At 44.6% G+C, this 19,958-nt stretch overlaps 1 protein-coding gene across 2 annotated transcripts in view; it reads left to right on the top strand.

Moving 5' to 3' along the window:
* The window catches only part of EPG5 (ectopic P-granules 5 autophagy tethering factor), a 227,902-nt gene that overhangs the window by 91,892 nt on the left and 116,052 nt on the right, over positions 1–19,958 (top strand). For both annotated transcript variants that reach the window (XM_082254537.1, XM_082254536.1), the window contains exons 9-14: positions 3,170–3,320; positions 3,677–3,832; positions 5,254–5,411; positions 14,649–14,803; positions 15,580–15,720; positions 18,379–18,543. In XM_082254537.1, the coding sequence (XP_082110663.1) occupies positions 3,170–3,320; positions 3,677–3,832; positions 5,254–5,411; positions 14,649–14,803; positions 15,580–15,720; positions 18,379–18,543 (926 nt within the window). The remainder of the gene's footprint in view (positions 1–3,169; positions 3,321–3,676; positions 3,833–5,253; positions 5,412–14,648; positions 14,804–15,579; positions 15,721–18,378; positions 18,544–19,958) is intronic.

The raw sequence follows: 19,958 nt of genomic DNA, 5'->3' as shown, positions 1-19,958 counted from the left end.
ATCATCCGATCTCAACCCAATTGAGCATGCATTTCACTTGCTGAAGGCAAAACTAAAGGCAGAAAGGCCCACAAACAAAGAACAACTGAAGACAGCTGCAGTTAGAGCCTGGCAAAGCATCAGAAAGGAGGAAACCCAGTCTTTGGTAATGTCCCATGGGTTCCAGACTTCAGGTAGTCATTGGCAGTAATTGTAGTTGATACAGTATGTTCAACCCCTTGAATAAAAGCTGAAAGTCTGCACTTCAAATGAATTTGGATTGTTTAGTTTTAATTTTATTCTAGTGGCATACAGAGCCAAAAGTATGAAAATTGTGCCTGTGTCCAAATTCATATGGACCTAACTGTATATTCTATGATTTTAGGACTGTTTGCTTTAGCTCTGTTACCCAGTTCAGCTCTTTGGGCGTACAGTAGCACCCATCAGCTTGTGCGGGTTTTGTAGAGCTGGCGACCTGCTTCAAAGTGAAAATGATGCGGCTGCTACATAGCTGACGAGCACTCTCACACAGCCGGCCGTGGGGGCCCCCCCTCCCGCCGGAGGCCTGCCCCCTCCCGCCGGAGGCCCGCCCCCCTCCCATGGTTCATGGGCTGACCTGTGCTTACCAATGCCTGGGAGCACATCCACTGGGGGGGGGGGGGGGAGACTGCAGTGAGACCAGGTCAAATCCATGCCTCAATTTTACATGCAAACAATGAAACCGAAAGTGATGTCACTTCCGGTTTCATATGAACACTTTCCGGGCAGTACAGCCAGGGGGCACCAATATCCAAGCCGATCTGTGCTTGGTTAGATGGTGTGAAGGGCGGGGAAGGCATAGGGTTCTATTAGATCCCTAATGTCTCCAAAAAGAGTACCTGTCACCTGCGCAGTGCTATCACATAGGGGTTTATTAACCTCTTTTGATAGCACTCACGAAAAAATAAAAGAAAAAAGTAAAAAAATTTAATAAAATATGTAGATATATTAATAAAAAAATTGCCAGAACTCCTGTTGCCCTGCACACCTGCGCAAACGAACACCCCCAGGGTGTGTACATGTAGGTAAATGGCAGTCGCACCACACGTCACATATCGCCGCAAATGTTAGAGTGAGAACAATAATTATTGCACAAGTGCTCCCAGTAACTCAAAATTGATGAGCTGTAATGTTTTTTAAAGCGTCCCCTATTGTGATTTTTGGGCATCATCGTTTTTGGAGTTGTAATTTTAAAACATGGAATGTTGGGTATTTATTTACTCAATGCAACCTCCTCTTTTATATTTTAACCAAAAATGGGTATTATATGGCGTGGCTTTGCTCTAAAATTCATTTTATTATATATCTTCCGGAAAATCTGCTTTTAATAAACAGTTGCACAAATGTCACATGAAACAAAAATTTGCAACGATCACCTTTTTTATTCTACAGAGCCTCTACTTTCAGAAAATATATAATGTTCTGGGGGTTTATCAAATTTTTACATGATTTTTACATGTATTCGGCAAAGAAAGAAAATTGCTCTGGAGCCGAACTGGTTACAAGAATGCTAAATCCAAATGTTTACTGAGAGAGTGAGGTCAGTGCAGAGATTGTCAGTCAGTATTGAAAACCAACCAATCAGTCAGTATGCAGATCTCAATATATGAAGTCCTCCACCAGTCTTACTGCAGTTTTTTCTCTGGCACCCAAGCTTTTTTCATTCCTGTCTGAATTTTTTGTGCTGGAATTGTTTTGTTTACTTTACACCTGCACCCTGATTGGGCAGCAAGCCCAATACTAGATCTCGTAACAAAGGTTCAGGCATGGGTGATGTTTGTAAGTCCCTGACTAGCACACACCTCGTATTGCAACACACAAAATAAATATTACAATAAAATACCATGACAAACAGGTATACAGGAAATCTATGGTAAAGTGCTGCTCTGCCTCTCATAGTGCAATGTGACTTGAATAAATAATGGTACCTACATGTAGGTATTCAATAATACAGGATCACAATTTAAATATATCCGTGTAAAAGAATATCATAAATAAATATCATGGTACTGCATGCAAACTTTTGATTTATACTGTAAAAATTGATAAGCATGTGAATGGTGATAATAAAGGTGATGGATAAAGTATATAATAAAGTGCTCGGTGCTTAAATCAGTGCAATAGCAGAGATGCTCTGGGTGGCATATGAAATAAAATATATCTCCACATATATCCGTGTCACCAATAGAAGTTCATAAATGGAGTGAAAAAAATTATTATATAAATGGGTGAAAAAATACCACAAAAGTGCAAACTTTGGATATAAATGTCCAATTAAGGTTCAACATGGTGAATCCTTCACTTAAAGGTATCTTGAAGAAAGTGATGATGATCTTCAGTGCAGTGCCACCAACCAGTGTGACTAGCTTCTCACCTCTCACTTTCTTGTAAACAGTCTTTTATATAGATGGGTATCTCCAGGGGGTCCTGAATGTGTGGAGCCCACGCGGTATCTCTCGTTTCCACTACTCCTCCTTTTTCATTTATCTGAGAGGTGGGGGGTACAGAAACACCTCTCATGGTGTAGCATATAGTAATTTTATTAGGTAAAAAAGTAACGTACAGACTCACATTTAGTACTGCATAAACAGGTGCTGTGTATAGGTGTAGATGTCCCTTCCGGGTACGCTCTGTCTCTGCCCTACGCGTTACGTCACGTGCGTCGTGATTTCTTCTGGGGGCTCTAGTGAATGCTGTTTGGTCAAAGTATAGGAAATTTGGGTTTAGGTTCTCCCACTGTCCTATTGCTAAGTTTTATTTGAAAGTGCCAAACAACAATCTGTGTCCTTTTTTATTTAAAGTTGTTGTAAAGGCTGAATGATTTTTTTCCTTCAGCAGGGACCAGCCCATGTATGAGCTGACTGTACCCAAGTTGATTGATCGATCAACATGGGTACAACCAACCTGTTGGATTTTTAATGCGATTATTGCCAGTGGCTATAGCCGCTAGCAATAATCACTGTGTTCTCCCCGCACCCAATAGCTCTACGGGAAGGATTCCCCCCATCAACACTGACAATGTTGATGGGGGACTCAAGCAATTTTTCTACCCTTCAACCTGTGGAAAATCTCTGTCTATGGCCAGCTTTACTGGCAGTGGTATTAATGGTATTTTTTATTTGACTTTTTTTGTATCTCCTTTGTTCTCTAGGGGAATATTTACCCGACAAAACCACACCACAAGAAATGATGAAGATATTTGCCTTTGCTAACTCCTTAGTTGAGCTACTGGCACTGGGCTTGGAAACGTTTAACAGGGCGCGATACCGTCAGTTTGTGAAAAGAATAGGACGCATTATCAGGTAATCGGCTTTGTTTGTTTCTTTTCATGGTCCTTTTCATACCATACCACACTGGGCTGCAGCGCACAGGTTATTGTGTTGAGGTACGTTGCAGCAGGCTGCATGAGACCGCTTACTGAAAATGAATGGGCTGCAATGCACCTTAAAATATCGCATGGACGCTAAAGTAATGAGATGTTTGGACAATGCTGCCTGAATCCCAGTGTCATGGTATTGTATAGCCAAGACTGGTACCTCGCCGGTAATATTAACTGGCATGAGAGGGGCACAAAATGACCTATTTAATGGGAAAATCTTAACTATATTTATTTATTTTTTTATTTATGTTATGTTTTACATTTGAAATGATTCTGCAGGATGACGCTGTGTTATATCAGTGACCACTGGGCTCTGTACTTGAGAAGTAACTGTGACAAGGAGCAGACATCTGAGCTGTATTCACTGGGGAAACTGCAGGCCGTGTATGATGAACTCTTCCTGACTACGGTTCTTCATGTGCTGAAGGCTAAGAGGTATGGAAGCTGGGACACTGGGCACCCCCTGTCATTTTCTAACATTCCATACTAACCTTTCGACTGCCAAGGATGTGTACTAAATTCCCTGGCAATCGAATAGATAAAGCAAACTACACACGCAGGAAAAGCATCACCCTCATTTTCTGCGTATTATTATTATTATTATTATTATTATTATTTTTTTAATTTTTTTTTAAGTATACGGTATTTTACTGTAGGGCCCAACCATCCTCACTATTAAAGGGGTTGTAAACCTGGAAAGTAAAATACACATAGAACACTAACTATAATAAAGAACAAGGGAACAAATCATTTGTGCTTCATATGGCTGATAAAAAACACAGCCTTTTATCTGTAATCCTTCCTGCTTTACTAATTTAAAAAACACTTGACACCACGAAAAAAAATGGTGGCGCCATTCCCCTTCTCTTTTGAATGACAGCCTGTGTGATGAGACATTGAAGCCAAGTTTTCTGTCACTTTCTTCTCTCCTCTCCTCCTGAGATACAGGTACAAACCTCACTGAGAGAGACACACATGAGAGAGAGACACACATGAGAGAGAGACACACATGAGAGAGAGACACACATGAGAGAGAGACACACATGAGAGAGAGACACACATGAGAGAGAGATTGACACATGAGAGACAGAGACGAGAGAGAGAGACACGAGGGAGAGGGGAGACATCAGAGAGGGAGACATCAGAGAGGGAGACATCAGAGAGGGAGACATCGGAGAGGGAGAGGGAGACATCGGAGAGGGAGAGGGAGACATCGGAGAGAGAGAGGGAGACATCAGAGAGAGAGAGGGAGACATCGGAGAGGGAGACATCAGAGAGGGAGAGGGAGACATCGGAGAGGGAGAGGGAGACATCGGAGAGGGAGAGGGAGACATCGGAGAGGGAGAGGGACACATCGGAGAGGGAGACATCGGAGAGAGGGAGAGGGAGACTGGAGAGATGGGGACATGAGAGTGCGAGACGAGTGATAGAGACAGACATCAGTGAGAGAGAGACGCTGTGCATAGGTGGGAGGGGAATAGTGTAATGTTAGGCCTCCACTCTCCAAGCTTTGGTGATATGCCATGCCCACAGATTGGCAGATTTATGAAGACTACAACCAAATAGGGACGACTTTTTAAAAGGTACACACAATGTGAATTAGGTTATAACAACATTATCTACTAAACTGTGCAAATGAATGGTGTTTTGAGGTTTTAGGGCTTACAACCACTTTAATGCAATAATGTTTTTAAGGAGGTTGGATGTGTGTGTTGGGGGGGGGGGGGGGAGGGCAGGATCCCTGGCTCATATGTTTGAAGCTGTGGACAGTTGAACTGTGTGAATGCAAGGAATGATTCTCAAACTGAAGTCACACCCGGACAGTGATTTGTTCTGTCTTCTCTCTTGCTCTGCAGGTTGGGGATTTGGCTCTTCATGTCTGAGATGCCTTATGGGACTTTGTCCAACGGCATGCTTTGGAAGCTCTTCTACCTCATGCACCATGCGGAGAGCGAGAATGTAGAGAGCCTGTACTCTGTGGTTGATGCGGCCACGTGCAAGTCTTCTCTCAGCGGTATTTCTCCTTTTCTTTGTTTTTATTTCTTTTTTTTTTTTTTTAAGGTGCTTTTTATTTAAACATCTGAAAATACATACAATACAAGAAAAACGCACCTATTAGAAACAATTGATGCCCAGTACAGTAACAGCAGTACATAGTTCACACAGTGGAGCCTTACATATAGTCAAAGACTATGTGGCATGATAGCATGATAGAAGAGTTGTCCAGAGACTGTGGACATAATACAGCACAGTGGTGACGTCTATCATAGGAGTCGGTTCAGGAGGCGTGACTTTGTATAAGAGCGCCCACGCCGGGTAAGTAGAAGAACCCTGCTCTGTGTGTAATCAGGAGGCGCTCTAATCCCCATGCGCTCTGCATTGATGGGGGGCACTAATCACTCTGCATTGATGGGGGCACTAATCACTCTGCATTGATGGGGGCACTAATCATTCTGCACTGATGGGGGCACTAATCATTCTGCTTTGATGGGGGCACTAATCACTCTGCTTTGATGGGGGCACTAATCACTATGCATTGATGGGGGCACTAATCATTCTGCACTGATGGGGGCACTAATTATTCTGCATTGATGGGGGCACTAATCACTCTGCATTGATAGGGGCACTAATCACTCTGCATTAAGGGGGGCACTAATCACTCTGCATTGATGGGGGCACTAATCACTCTGCTTTGATGGGGGCACTAATCACTCTGCTTTGATGGGGGCACTAATCTTTCTGCATTGATGGGGGCACTAATCACTATGCATTGATGGGGGCACTAATCACTATGCATTGATGGGGGCACTAATCATTCTGCACTGATGGGGGCACTAATTATTCTGCATTGATGGGGGCACTAATCACTCTGCATTGATAGGGGCACTAATCACTCTGCATTAAGGGGGGCACTAATCACTCTGCATTGATGGGGGCACTAATCACTCTGCTTTGATGGGGGCACTAATCTTTCTGCATTAAGGGGGGCACTAATCACTCTGCATTAAGGGGGGCAAACCTGGAAAACCAGTTGCCAGTAGTAACATCATCAATACCAGCTAACATCACACACCTCACCAAAGAGAAGCAGTTGCAGCCATCACATTAGGGGTGAGTTGATTAAATGTTTGACCAAATATAACAGGCACATTTTTAAGTTGGTAATTTTGTATGGCCCCCGAATGATTTTAAAAATACCCAAATGGCCCTTGGCAGAAAAAAGGTTCCCCACCCCTGCTTTAGGGGATAGTTTTAGACTGGAGACCTATATATTACACGAGGCTGCTAGAAATCATTATAACTAGGGTTTGCACCCATACCGGTATTTGTGCCGATACTACGCATTTGCACGAGCACTATCGGAACTCGTACTCACTCTTAAAAAGCTGGTTTCACTGCATTCCTAATTTCTAACATTGCAATAGGGGAACACAGATTAGTGTCTGCAGGGGCCCCAAGGGCTGCACAAAAAGCACGAGAGGGCCCCAATGCGGCCTCCGGGCCACAGGTTGTGCACCAGGGGTCTAAAGAGTTCTCTCAACAATACCCCAGCCCGGTTAGGTGATAAGGGGAGATTGAGTCCATAGACTCCAAATCCTATCAAAGCTTTTAGGGGAACCCCTAGTGGTATTTTGTTTTATATCTCTATGAACAAGGGCCAGGCCAAACCAGAGATCAGAGCTTGTAGATGGCCACAGGCTCGTCTTTCACTGTGAACCATTGGTTGTGAGAGGTCTCCCAGTCTTATCCTACACCTGAATGACTTCGCTTTAAGGTAGTGTCCAAAATATACCCGCCTCCTCTTTTTTCCTATATTCCTATTGGCCAATGAAGCAGCCCATCTTAATGATAGGGCAGCGTGTATGGGAGTCAGGAAGCACTGGGTAAGCTTGGGAAACTACAGCAAAGTACCTGAACTTTATATCTTGCAGCTTTTTTATTTTTTGGAATGTGACCGAGTTGCTTTAAAGCAGACCTTTCAAGAAATTGCAATGTCTCCTTATCAGATCTGGCTCCCCTTTCCCATGAAAAAAATCGCTTCATGATAGTAGTTGAAAAATGTACCTGTAAGGAAAAGGTAGAAGAAATACTTAGTGTTTAAACTTAAAGTGGTTGTAAAGACTGAAGGTTTTTCACTTTTATGCAATTCTATGCCGGAAGGTAAAAAGCCTTCTGTGTGCTGCTTCCCCTGCAGCCCCTCTAATACTTACCTGAGCCCCCCTCGTTTCAGTGATGTGCATGGGAGCCTTGGCTGTCCTGGGTCTCTCTCTCCTCATTGGCTGAGACAGCAGCGGTAGCCATTGGCTGTCAATCACAGTCAGTAAGCCAATTAGAAGAGAGAGCGGGGGGGGGGGGGGGCCTGAGCTGTGGCTCTGTGTCCCATTGACGCATAGAGCGGGGCTTGGGGGTAAGCATGCACCAGTGCCCCCATAGCATGTGGCTTCCTGTTGGGGGCACTGGTCAAGGGGGAGCAGCCAGGAGCGCCGGCAGGGGATCTGAGAAGAGGAGGATCGGGGCTGTTCTGTGCAAAACCATTACACAGAGCAGGTAAGTATGACATGTTGTTTTTTTTTTTTCCCCCCCATCTGTGTCTCATTGAGGAGATTTCCCTTCACTTCCTGTCCCATAGCCAAAACAGGAAGTGAGAAAATAATGGGGTGTCACCAGGGACGCTACAACTAGTGTCCCCATTAGAATATTTCCTCTTTTTTTGTTAGTCTGGTCTCAACCCAAAATTTGGGATTTCCCCAGTCATCTTCCAGGACGGCTTAATGAGAGATAGGCTCCTCCCACCTAACACAGGAAACACAATCCACATTTGTTTAAATACAGATGAGAGACAGAGACCCTCAGTATTTTGTGTTTCCTTGGCCAGACAGGATCACTACTAGAAAAACTTCATGCTGTCAGGCCTCTTTGCTAGGTGGGAGGAGCCTCCTGACCCTGGCCTCTCCTTAACTGGGGCAGTGTCCCTCGGGAGAGTTAGCTGGGGAACTATGGCCCCCCTGGTACCTTTTGGTATGGGGGGAATGGGGGACCCCTTCTCTCTGTTTTTTTTGGTGTCCAATAGGGGGGAGCCACAGTGGAGGCTTACCCGGTCCTTGCAGGCATCGCAGAGTCTGTGTTTCCCGGTGGGCAGCGTGGGGCTACTGTCTCCCTTCTTCCTAGCATGGCTGTCAGAGGGACGCAGATCACGCTCATGGATCCCGGAACGCAGTGGGTGCATCATTTCTGGACAGTATCCTTCGCACAGCGGAATTGTCGAGGCGGCCATCTTGACTATGGGCCGCTGGTGTCCCGCACTATCCTGGAATGGAAGACAAGGGGAGAACCACAGCACTGCACCATGCACCAGCATCCCAATCCACAGGATCCGGTCCGGGGCCTGCAGGGACGAACAAGGGCGGTGCTCATTCGGGCATTCTGGTGCACATAAGGAAGCGGCAATCCTGAGACTCCCTGCATTGTAATGGAGGTGGCTGCTGCAGAGGAGGTGGATCGGGGGACGCACATAGATCCTGGCCCTAAGGTAAGGCAATGATGTAGACTCCTCAGCGCTATTATCTTACACTGGTTGAGGGGCACTAGTGGAAGTGTTTGTTATGTACACTGAATAGTTTGCAAGGTGCTGGAGTCTCCGGTAGTCTTTCTCTCTGGTGTATTTTTGTTGTTGCACCTGGCTATTTTCTTTACCGCTCGATGTTCACTTGTGCCTTGTAGGGCAAGAGCCGCAAAGAAAAAGAGGGAGCAGTGCAGGGGGATGTCCCTAAAAATAAATGTGCCTCGTGCAAACAAAAACGGTCATCTGCCTGGAGAGTGCTTTGCCAAGACTGCTTTGACGCTCTTACCAAAAAAGAAACTAGCTCTGTTAAAAAAAAATAGCTGGACACCATGAATACAGATGGTTAAAACGTTCAAGTCATTTTGATCTTCTCTGAAAGAGCCAGGATCTTTGGACGTATCTCAGCCCGGTACGTCATATGCTAGCAGAGCACCTCAGGCCCATGCATCCGCACCAGTCAGAACAAGGGGTGCTGGAACAGCTGGAGGACAACTCCAGTGAAGATGCTAATGTGGAAGAAGCGAAAGTAAGAGGGGAAAAAGCAAGTCTGGTGCAAACATTTCTGTTCCCCTCTGATAGGACAGACGATTTACTGAAGATTTTATACGATACTTTGGAGGTAGAAGAAAAAGAGAGTCAAAGTTTGTCAGTACATGATAAACTCTATGCAGGGTTACAATCAAAACCGGTAAGAATGTTCCCCGTACATGCTGCATTGAAAGAAACCATACTGCAGGAATAGAGGGAGCCGGAAAAGAAAGTCTTTCTCCCCAGAAATTTGAAAAGGTTTTAAGGAGGAAGATGCGGCGTTCTGGGAGAAATGTCCAAAGCTAGATGCAGCTCTGTCCAAAGTGGCCAGAAAATCAGACCTATCTTTTGAGGATGCAGGAGCGCTTAAAGATGCCATGGATAGAAATGCAGAAGGTTATTTAAAGAAAGCATGGGATGCAGGTGCTGCTAGCTTTAACTGGCCATTGCGTCCACCTGTGTAGCCAGGACATTGGATCTCTGATTGAAGCAGTTGAAGATCCTCCTAGAACAAGGCACCCCTAAAGAAGAGATTTTGGATTCACTCCCCATCGTCAACAAGGCCGTGGCTTATATTGTGGATGACTCTGCAGAGGCCATCAGGTTTGCAGCTAGATGTACAGCTCTCTTAAACAAGGCCAGAGGGGCGATCTGGCTCAAAGACTGGGCAGGGGATGCGGCTTCTAAAGCATAGTTATGCTCACTACCGTTCAAGGGCAGCTTAGTATTTGGTGAAGACCTGGATTCGGTTTTGGAGCGGTCTGCTGACCTAAAAAAGGCTTTCCAAATCGTTAGAGGCAGCAGTTCAAAAAGCCTTTTCGTCCTTTGGTAAATCAGTCATAAGGACGCAGGCAAAAAGGGCCAAAATAGACCCTGGCAACAGAGGATGGGTAAAGGCAGAGGGGGATTTCTGTTTAATCCCTTCCAAACCAAAGACAAAAGCCAATGACTCCCCTTGCAGGGTAGGAGGGAGGCTGGGGGGCCTTCTTACCCTCTTGGCAAAAGGTTACAACCAACGAGTTCATCCTGGATCTAATCGGCAGCTGCCATGACGAATCTAATCTAGGAGTTTTTGGATCAGGGAGTCCTTTCCCCCATCCCTCGAGAGCAAGGGTACGAGGGGTTCTTTCTATTCCCATATGTTCATGAGAAGGAAACCTTCGGGGAAATACAGCTTGATCCTGAATTTAAAGGAAGTCAACAAAAGTGTTGTGTACAAAAAATTAAAGATGGACACGATTTTCACAACAAGAGAGCTATTATCCAGAGAAGCTTTTATGGCGATGATCGGTCTGAAAGATGCATACCTGCATATTTCGATCAGAGGCTGCTCCAAACCCTTCCTCTGGTTTGCAGGGAAAGGACCAGGCAGACAATTATCTTCCAGTTCAACGCCCTCCCATTCGGGTTGGCATCTGCTCCCCAGGATCTTCACGAAGGTCCTGGCAGAATCCTTACAGGGGTTGAGGACCTCGGGTATCCAGATAATACCCTACCTGGACGATCTGCTGGTTTTTGCAGAGTCATCTACAAAGCTAGAGAAAAACGTAACCTACACAATAAACCATCTGCAATTACTGGATTGGATTGTGAACTCAGAAAAGTCAAATTTGCAACCATCGCAGAAAGTTGTCTTCCTAGGTTACATACTGGACTCGGTGGAAGCGAAAATATGTTTACCGGAAGAAAAGAAAGATCTATTGAAGATGGAAACCTCCAATCTCCTCCTGAGACAGGCAGTCCCCATCAGGGAAATTATGAGGCTGTTGGGCCTGATGATGGCATCTATCCCAGCAATCTCCTGGGCCCAAGCACACAAGAAAATACTGCAGAATTTCTCCCTGTCAGTGTGGAACGAGCAACAGAGTACCTTGAAAGATCGAGTAACCCTGCTGGATCAGGTAAAAGAGCCTTTGCATTGGTGGCTGCAGGAAGACAAGTTGTCAAAAAGGAGATCTTGGACGCAGGAAAATCCAGTCCGGATAACAACGGACGCGAGTGCGTGGGGTTGGGGAGCCCACATGGAATGTCTGGTTACACAGGGAAAATGGGGAGAGATCAGAGGCTATCTGCTCATCCAATATAAGGGAACTAAAGGCAGATGGAAAGCTCTTCTCTCCTTCAAACCCAACATAAAAAGAAGACCTATTTTGGTTTTATCAGACAATGTGGCGGCAGTATCCTACATAAACAAGCAAGGGGGTACGCTGGCTCCCTCTCTCATGGAGGTGGCAAAACTGATCCTTACATGAGCGGAAGAAAACACCCTCTCTCTGGCAGCCAATAACCTCAAAGGGGAGCTAAATTCTCTGGTGGATTTCTTGAGCAGAGAAAAGATTTGTCACACGGAATGGAGCTTGAATCAGGAAGTGTTCGAGTCAATCTTTGAGATGTGGGGTTATCATCTAATACCGTGGTTCTCAAATCCGGTCCTCGGGACCCACTAACAGGCCAGATTTTAAGTATTACCTTGGGGGATGCAGATTAGAATACTGCAATCACTGAGAAGCAAATGAGATCACCTGTGATGTAATTTAGTTATCTTGCAAACCTGGCCTGTTGGTGGGTCCCGAGGACCGGATTTGAGAACCACTGATCTAATAGACATGTTCGTCTCATCCAAAAATGCGAAAGTAGGACATTTTTTCTTGATTCACAGGGACCCTTGCAGTCTGGGTCTGGATGCTTTTGCATTTCCATGGTTAGAGGATCTCCTGTACGCGTTCCCTCCATTAAGGCGGGATTTTGAAAGTCAAATCCTCAAGCGAAAGTAATTCTAAAAGCTCCAGCTTGGTCAAAAAGGTCATGGTTTGGCACTCTACAGAAACTTGTCAATAGCAACACCCTGGAGGCTGCCAGAGAGGATCAATTAAGGGCTCTTTCACACTAGGGATCCATCGGCGGACTCTGTTTTTCTCAGCGGGGGATCGATCTGCCAATCCCCCGCTGAGCAGGAGGATTACAGCTGTGTCTCTGCGCTGTGTGCGGAGACACAGTTGTCAGGTCCGCATGCATCTCTATGGGGGAATCGGATGGGAATGGACCGTCGGTCCGTTCTCATCCGATCCGCTGGACGGATGGAAAATAGGGTTACCATCCGTTGAGATTTGACGGATCGGATCGGGTGTCAGTGGTCATGTCTCCACTGACATCCGATGCCCCATAGAGATGCATGGGGTGACCGTTCAGACTCGCCAAAAAAAACTGACAGGCCGATCTGAACGGGGTCCGCCTGTGTGAAAGGGGCCTTATTTGTTAAGAGAGATTTACTACGGTCCTTCATAGTTTCTCAAAACAGCCTATTGAGCCGTTAGAGGAAAGCAGCACAAGACTGTGCTCTTGGTGGTGCTGGTCACGGCTAGAAGAGTCGGCGAACTACAAGCAATGTCCATAGCAGAACCATACTGCTTCTTTCTGCCCAATAGAGTAATTCCATCGCTGGACGAGGGCTTTCTCCCCAAAGTGTCAACAGACTTTCATTGTTCACAGAAAATCATTATCCCATCATTTTGTGGGCAAGCTAGCAACCCTAGGGAAGAAGATTTCCATAAAATTTACATAAGGGGGTGCTTATTATGTTACATTGAGTGCACCAAAGAATGGAGGAAAGTCCCTAATCTATTCCTTCTATACTCGGGACACAAATAAGGTTCAGCTGCTTCTAAAACTACCATCGCTAGATGGATGAAGACTGCAATCATTGAGGTTTATGCAACTGCTGGGCTCCAAGCTCCTTAAAATCTTAGAGCCCATTCCACCAGGGCGCTAGCTACATTCTGGGCCAGAAGCTACCCCGATCTAAATCTGCAAAGCAGCCACCTGGTCGAGTTTCCAGACAAATTGGTCAAGAATTTCCGTCTGAATCTCTTATCCGCTAACGACCAGGATTTTGGGAGAAAAGTGCTTCAGGCTGTGGTCCCTCCCTAGCAGGTATGGTTTCTATAATGTCACTCTCATTAAGCCGTCCTGGAAGATGACTGGAGAAAAATGAAGTTATTACCTGTTAACTTGATTTCCAGGAATCTTCCAGGACTCGGCTGCTTCCCGCCCTGTTATACATGTGATAGTATGGGTGGTAGGTATGAAATTAGCTGTGCCTTTGGTTATTTGTTATTACTGAATGTCTCTGTCTCTCACCTGTAATTAAACGAATGTGGATTGTGTTTCCTGTGCTAGGTGGGAGGAGCGTATCTCTCAATAAGCTATCTTGGAAGATTCCTGGAAATTAAGTTAACACGCAATAACTTTGTTTTTTCTTTTACATTCACTTTCGATGATAATGGTAAACATGTCAAATAGGGTGAATCTTCATAATGGGGACACAGACATGGCCCCGTGGCCCCTCATCCCCCTTCATCCTGCAGTTTGCAGGATTGGGCTGAACATTACAATATTGTGCCCCCTAGTGGCTGCTCCAGGCTCATCTCTTCTCTTCTGTAGCTAAACTCAGCTGGAGAAGGAATGAGTGCACTGTGCAAATGTTCAGTTTGAATGGCACATTATTGTAAGGTTCAGCCCGTTATGCAAATGGTATGATGGAGGGTGACTAAGGGGCCGGTGGGCTTTGTAGAGGAGGCGAAGTATGAGGGCCAGATCTAACCTTGACTATTATTACAAAATGCGTTTTAACTTTTTTCATTTACCTTCCTCCAATTGCAGTCCCTGCTCTACCTCCACCCTAAAATGTATATACTACCTAAATATATGACCTACCCTGTCCCAGTTCCTGATTTGTCACGCTGCCTGAGTTTAACTCAATGCAGTATTCTTATGGCTGCCATAGGGAGGACTCAGGTTGGCTTTGTACACAGCTTAGGATACAAAGGATGGGTTCAGTGTTCAGACAGAGAGCCTCCTTCCCCAGTGCATCCTATCCTTGGTGCCACTGGCTTAAGGATGCCTGCAACATTTGAGTTGTGGGTTCTGCATACTGTTCTGTGCATTTTGATGGGGTTCGCCCCATTCTGTTGGATTTGTGCGTTTTTTAGAGAATGCAGCAGAATAGAGTAAGATCATTCCATTGTGGAAGGAAGTTGATAGGAACTATAAGCATCCAGTGGGGGACTTGGCCAATTTGGCTTCACCTATTAGAACCTTGACCTTTAAACTCTGATGACTGTTTTCTTTTTTTAGTAATTTAATGTTTTATTTTACTCCTAGATCTGGTAAATCATGAAAAATTTGAGGCTTATTTCTCCACTATGAACAGTTCGGAGGCCATTTGTCTTCTTACAACGTTCGCCCAGATGGCACAGACCAAGCAGTATGATGTAGACAAAGAGCTGGTCAAGATCATCACCTTGGAGATCTACGAAGTATGTTGTGGGGTTGTATATTTTTAAATTCTTCTATAGGTTTACAAAGAAAGATTGAGTGTCTGCAGGTCATTAAGAACCACACACTGTATGTAAACACAAACAACGAAATAGAGAAGTTGGGGCTTTAGGTTGGTGCAAAAACAAACGAAAATAAATAAATATATATATATATATATATATATATATATATATATATAATACATATATATATGTGTTTGAAAGGGGCCTAAAAACAAACACTTGTTTGCACTTTTAGGCCCCGTTTCCACTATTGCGACTTGTTGTGCGACTTGACACATGTCAAGTCGCATGACAAGTCAAAACCCATTATTTTCAATTAGGCCCGTTCTAACTGCTGCGACTTGAGTAGTGCAAAAACCTTACAAAAAGGTTTTTGCACTACTTTTTGGGCGACTTCAGTGTGACTTGTCCCTCATAGAAGGAAGGAAGTCGCACTGAAGTGCCCAGAAGTAGCCGCAAACAAGTCGCACTACAAAGTCGCGCTAGAAGTAGCGCAACTTTGCAGCCGCAATAGTGGAAACGTAGCCTTAATTTACTTTTCAGCAACGGGGAGGAGAGGGGGGCACATATAAAAAGCAATTCTATGCATGGAGTGCAAGTCCTGCTTTAAGCGCAATTACAGTATATGCTGGCTAGCATCAATAGCTTACACACAGAATCGGCTTGTTGCCTGGAATTTAACATGTGAGTACAGGTCTGATATAAAACCTAGCAAGTCTTGAGAAAATCTTAATTCTGTTTTCTCTTCCCAGATATCCTATGTGAGTTTGTCCACAAGAGAGGCTTATTCTAAAGTGGGACGTGAGCTTCTAGCCTCTATTACTGCTGCACACAGTGACCTCATATCCATTATCCTGGAACGTGTCCAAGAGACCATCGATAAAGTGGGAATGGTGAGATTTTTTATTTCTTTCCTCTTTTTTTTTTTTTTTTTTTTTTTAATATATTGCTTTATAAATTTTATATTGACCCTTGAACAATGTCATCTTTATGTCATTGTGACCAATGCTTCAGCACCTGCTAGTTTGTATCTAAAACAACCATTATGAAAATTTCTAAATCCATTCACCTGCATCCTGCGAAACTGAGATACAAGTTTTGGGTGGACCGAGCCTTAAAGCGGAGTTAAAATCTGTGATCATTCCCATGTCCCTCACCGGCGTTGTCATCTTCTATCTGCCTCCTTCCGGGTGCGGTCATCCCGGCATACAGGCGCTGTGCCATAGTGTAAACTGAGCAGTGCTTGCGCAGCTCAATGTACACTACAAAGAAGACTGCAAGTAAGTAGGGAAGTTTATTTTATTTCAGAAGTCATTGCATGTCTCTTCTAAAAAAAAGAGCCTGCATGCTCACAGTTTTTGAAAGTGTGGATTTAGTTCTGCTTCAAAGAGACCCTGCTCATTTCAGAAAAGAAAAATGGTCCTATGAGATTATATTTGTGTTTAACCAGTTCTGGACCGGAAGGATTTGCCCCCTTAATGACCAGGCCATTTTTTGCAATTCGGCACTGCGTTACTTTAACGGACAATTGCGCTGTCATGCGACGCTGTGCCCATATAAAATTGATGTCCTTTTTTTCCCCCACAAATAGAGCTTTCTTTTGGTGGTATTTGATCACCTCAAAAAAACAAAAAAAGCGACAATTCTGGAAAAAAAAAAAATATATATATTTTTCACATTCTGCTATATAACATTCCCCCCCAAAAATTTAAAAAATTTATTTTTTTAACATTTCAGGCCAATTTGTTTTCTGCTACATATTTTTGGTTTAAAAAAAATTGCAATAAGCGTATTTTGATTGGTTTGTGCAAAAGTTATCGCGTCTACAAACTACGGGAAAGATTTATGTCATTTTTATTTTTTTTTACTAGTAATGGCGGCGATCTGCGATTTTTAGCGGGACGATGACATTGCAGCGGACAGATCGGACCCCTGACTGACATTTTTGACACTTTTGGGGGGGACCAGTGACGTTACTGTAATAATGACACTGGCAGGGAAGGGGTTAACACAGTGGGTAATCAAGGGGTTAAATGTAAGCCTAGGGGATGGGGGTTGGGCTTTTGAAATGCTCTCAAAGACCTGTGATCCTAAATAGAAGGATCACAGACGCTCTGTGATTATTCCAGAGAGAACGGTCAGCTGTGTTTACAACAGCTGCCCCGTCCTTCTCTCTCAGCCGGGAACGATCGCTGGTGCCCAGTGGCAATCGGAGCCGCCGGCCCCATGCCTTCGGAGTCCCCGCTGCTGAGTGGGGGTGGGAGCGCGTCGCCGGCGCCGTGCGCTCGCCCCCTAGCTGCAGGTGCGTGACCGACGTAGAGCTACGTCTGTTCGCACAGGAGGGCCAGCCTGCCGCAGTAAATCTGCGACGGGCGGTCCTTAAGTGGTTAAAGTTGTTGTAAAGTCACTAACTACAATTACTGATAGCCCCACTGTTATAGCAAGCTATACAGTACAGTGTGGTGTTTTTTTTTTAAGTTCTAAAGCCAAATACCTTATTTCACAGCACCGCTGTGCGATCACGTGACCTTCCACTGCTCTCCTTCCCCAATCTATGGACTACAGTGGGAGGGGCTGAGATTCCCTTCTGTTGTGAGGCAAACGATCACGTGACCGCACAGCAACACTGTCAAAAAAAGGTATTTAGCTTTATAATTTTAAAAACACACACGCAATGTACTGTATAGCTTGCTATAATAGAGGGGATACCAGTAATTGTGGTCAATGACTTTACAGCCGCACGGAATAGCGGCAAGGGGAGAGATGAGGAGAAGATGGATAATAGACTAGGAACCAAAATGCAGGGAGAGAAGGGAGAGACTCTGAACACAGCAGGATGACGAAGGCACATAAACTGACCATGGTAATATGAATCGGCAGACATGATTACCGTGGTCAGCACACCTAGGGGGACACAGGAACAGTAGGATCAACCAGGTATTTTACAGCATAGAATGGGACAAATGACACTGCAAAAGCACTATGCTGTTTATCGTGCTTTTAAGAAACAGGATTATTTTTTAAAATTATTATTTATTTATTTTTTTACACCCGCTTAAATGTATTTTATACATGATCTTTGCCTGTAAAGGCCTTCCTTGTGCAGATATACAAAAGCCCTGAAACTGCTGGTGTGTGTCGCCATTTTGGATGTGATGCAGCAGACTCAGCGATGTTTCTCTATAGTATTCCCCTTTGCTGCTCCCTCTGCTACAGTTTAAAAGGTCAAGTAGGGAAGTAAGGGAAGAGGCAGAGGAGCTGGGCCAGCAATAAGACACGTTCAGAACAGGATAGGGCTATGACATGCAAGGCTGGAGGGGGTGCTAAGGAATTTGATTCTTCCTGGGAACATTGCACGAGAATAAACATTTTTTATTTTTTTTTTAAAAGGAAAAATGCAAAAAAAAATCCCTAAAGAAACCAAACCAAAATGTGATATTTCTATGTTTTACCTCCAAGTCAGCAGTGACATTCTCCGCATTTGTCTTTGTCTTTTTTTTTTCTAAAAAGGATTCTAAAATATTAACTTGTGTTGCTGTCCCTCTTATTAGGTTTCGTTGTACTTATTTAAAGAATTACCCTTGCACCGCTGGAAGCCAAGCGCCACAGAAATCAGCGTCATCAGGGATTGGCTGATCAACCACAACCTCTCGGAAGTGGAGAACAAACTGGCTTGTATCATCTTGGAGGGCCTCAACTGGGGCACCAGTGACTCGGTATGAAAGCAGCAGCTATTACAGTATTACCTTTTGATGAGAGTATTTACATGAAAGTGCAAATTCACCCAATTGATTAAAAAAAAAAAAAAGAAATATTGCCTCCCACCTCCAGCTTTTCAGTAATCTGCAACATTTTCTAAAAATATAGTTTCAAACACAAAGTGATAATTACTATAACCTATGGCTCCGGAACAGTCAGTGTCCTAGTCCTCTACTGCTGGACCTGCACTGATGATCATGCATGGGGAAGAATTCTGCAAGGAGGTGGGAGCTACAAGACCAGTCGTAGTCCAGCAAGATGACATCTTCAAACTGGTCATCATAATTGGATGGGTGGGGCAGAGGATCGCTCGACTGCTTTTTTTTTTTGCCCACACTTCTCTTGTAGGTCACAAGAGTGCAATTACTCTTGTGCTCCTGTGACCCAGAATCTGCAGATAACGGGGCAGATAACGGGGCTTTTGCCAACTGCTCCAGGTTTTGGAAGGATCCTGACAATATTATTGGGATCCACCTCTTAACATGCTCAAAGCCGAAAACCAACTGCACTCACCCCCCTCCCCTGCCCAGGTTCTCCAGTGAGCACTCCAGGAGCAGACCGCTCTCCACTCTGAGCCGGTGTAACGTTAAAAAACCATACCCCGTGGAGAAACCATACCGTCGTCACTTCCGGTCTGAAACAGCTGAGCAGCGCAGCAGTGCGCATGCTCAGAGCGCCGGATACGTAAATGAACATGAAAGAATTTGACCAGTGCGCATGCTCGGTGGGCATGAAATTCTCACGGCACTGTGTCTAATGTAATACTTGCGGCGGGTACATTAAAACCCTTCGGCTGCAACATTAATCATCTCCTCTGCTATCGCTGTATCTTCCCTCATCTCCGGTAATAAATATAAAAGCGGCGGCGGGAGTATGAGATGTAAATGTGACGGCTCCGTGATCCGCTTTTATATTTATTACCGGAGATGAGGGCAGTGACAGGGCGAAGAGCGGAGATGATTTATGTTGCAGAGGAGGTGTTTTAATGTAAGCGCCGCAAGTGTAACTACCGTGAGAAATCCATACCCTCCGTAGCGGAACCGGAAGTGACGAGGGTATGGTTTTCTCACGGGTATGGTTTTTTCACGGAACACCGGCATAGAACTAAGCAATCAGCGGTCATGTGATTACTCCGATCTCAGGCTTAGAGTTGACATGGGATAGCTTCAGCGTCACGCCGATGCTACAGTATAGAGGTGAATATCTAGGTTTATTAATTTACAAACCCTAATTTCTCCTTTAACATTGGAACTTTAGCCATAAGAACTTGATAAACAATAATGTTCTTTAGCAAGGAAGAACAAGAAATTTGTGTTTAATTTCACATTAAAGTGTAAGTCCACCCTAAAACTAAAATCCCTGCATCTATAGC

The sequence above is a fragment of the Pelophylax lessonae genome (assembly GCF_965119305.1).
Source record: "Pelophylax lessonae genome assembly, chromosome: 1".
Classification (NCBI taxonomy): domain Eukaryota; kingdom Metazoa; phylum Chordata; class Amphibia; order Anura; family Ranidae; genus Pelophylax; species Pelophylax lessonae.
This window is presented reverse-complemented; position numbering and strand designations above follow the sequence as displayed.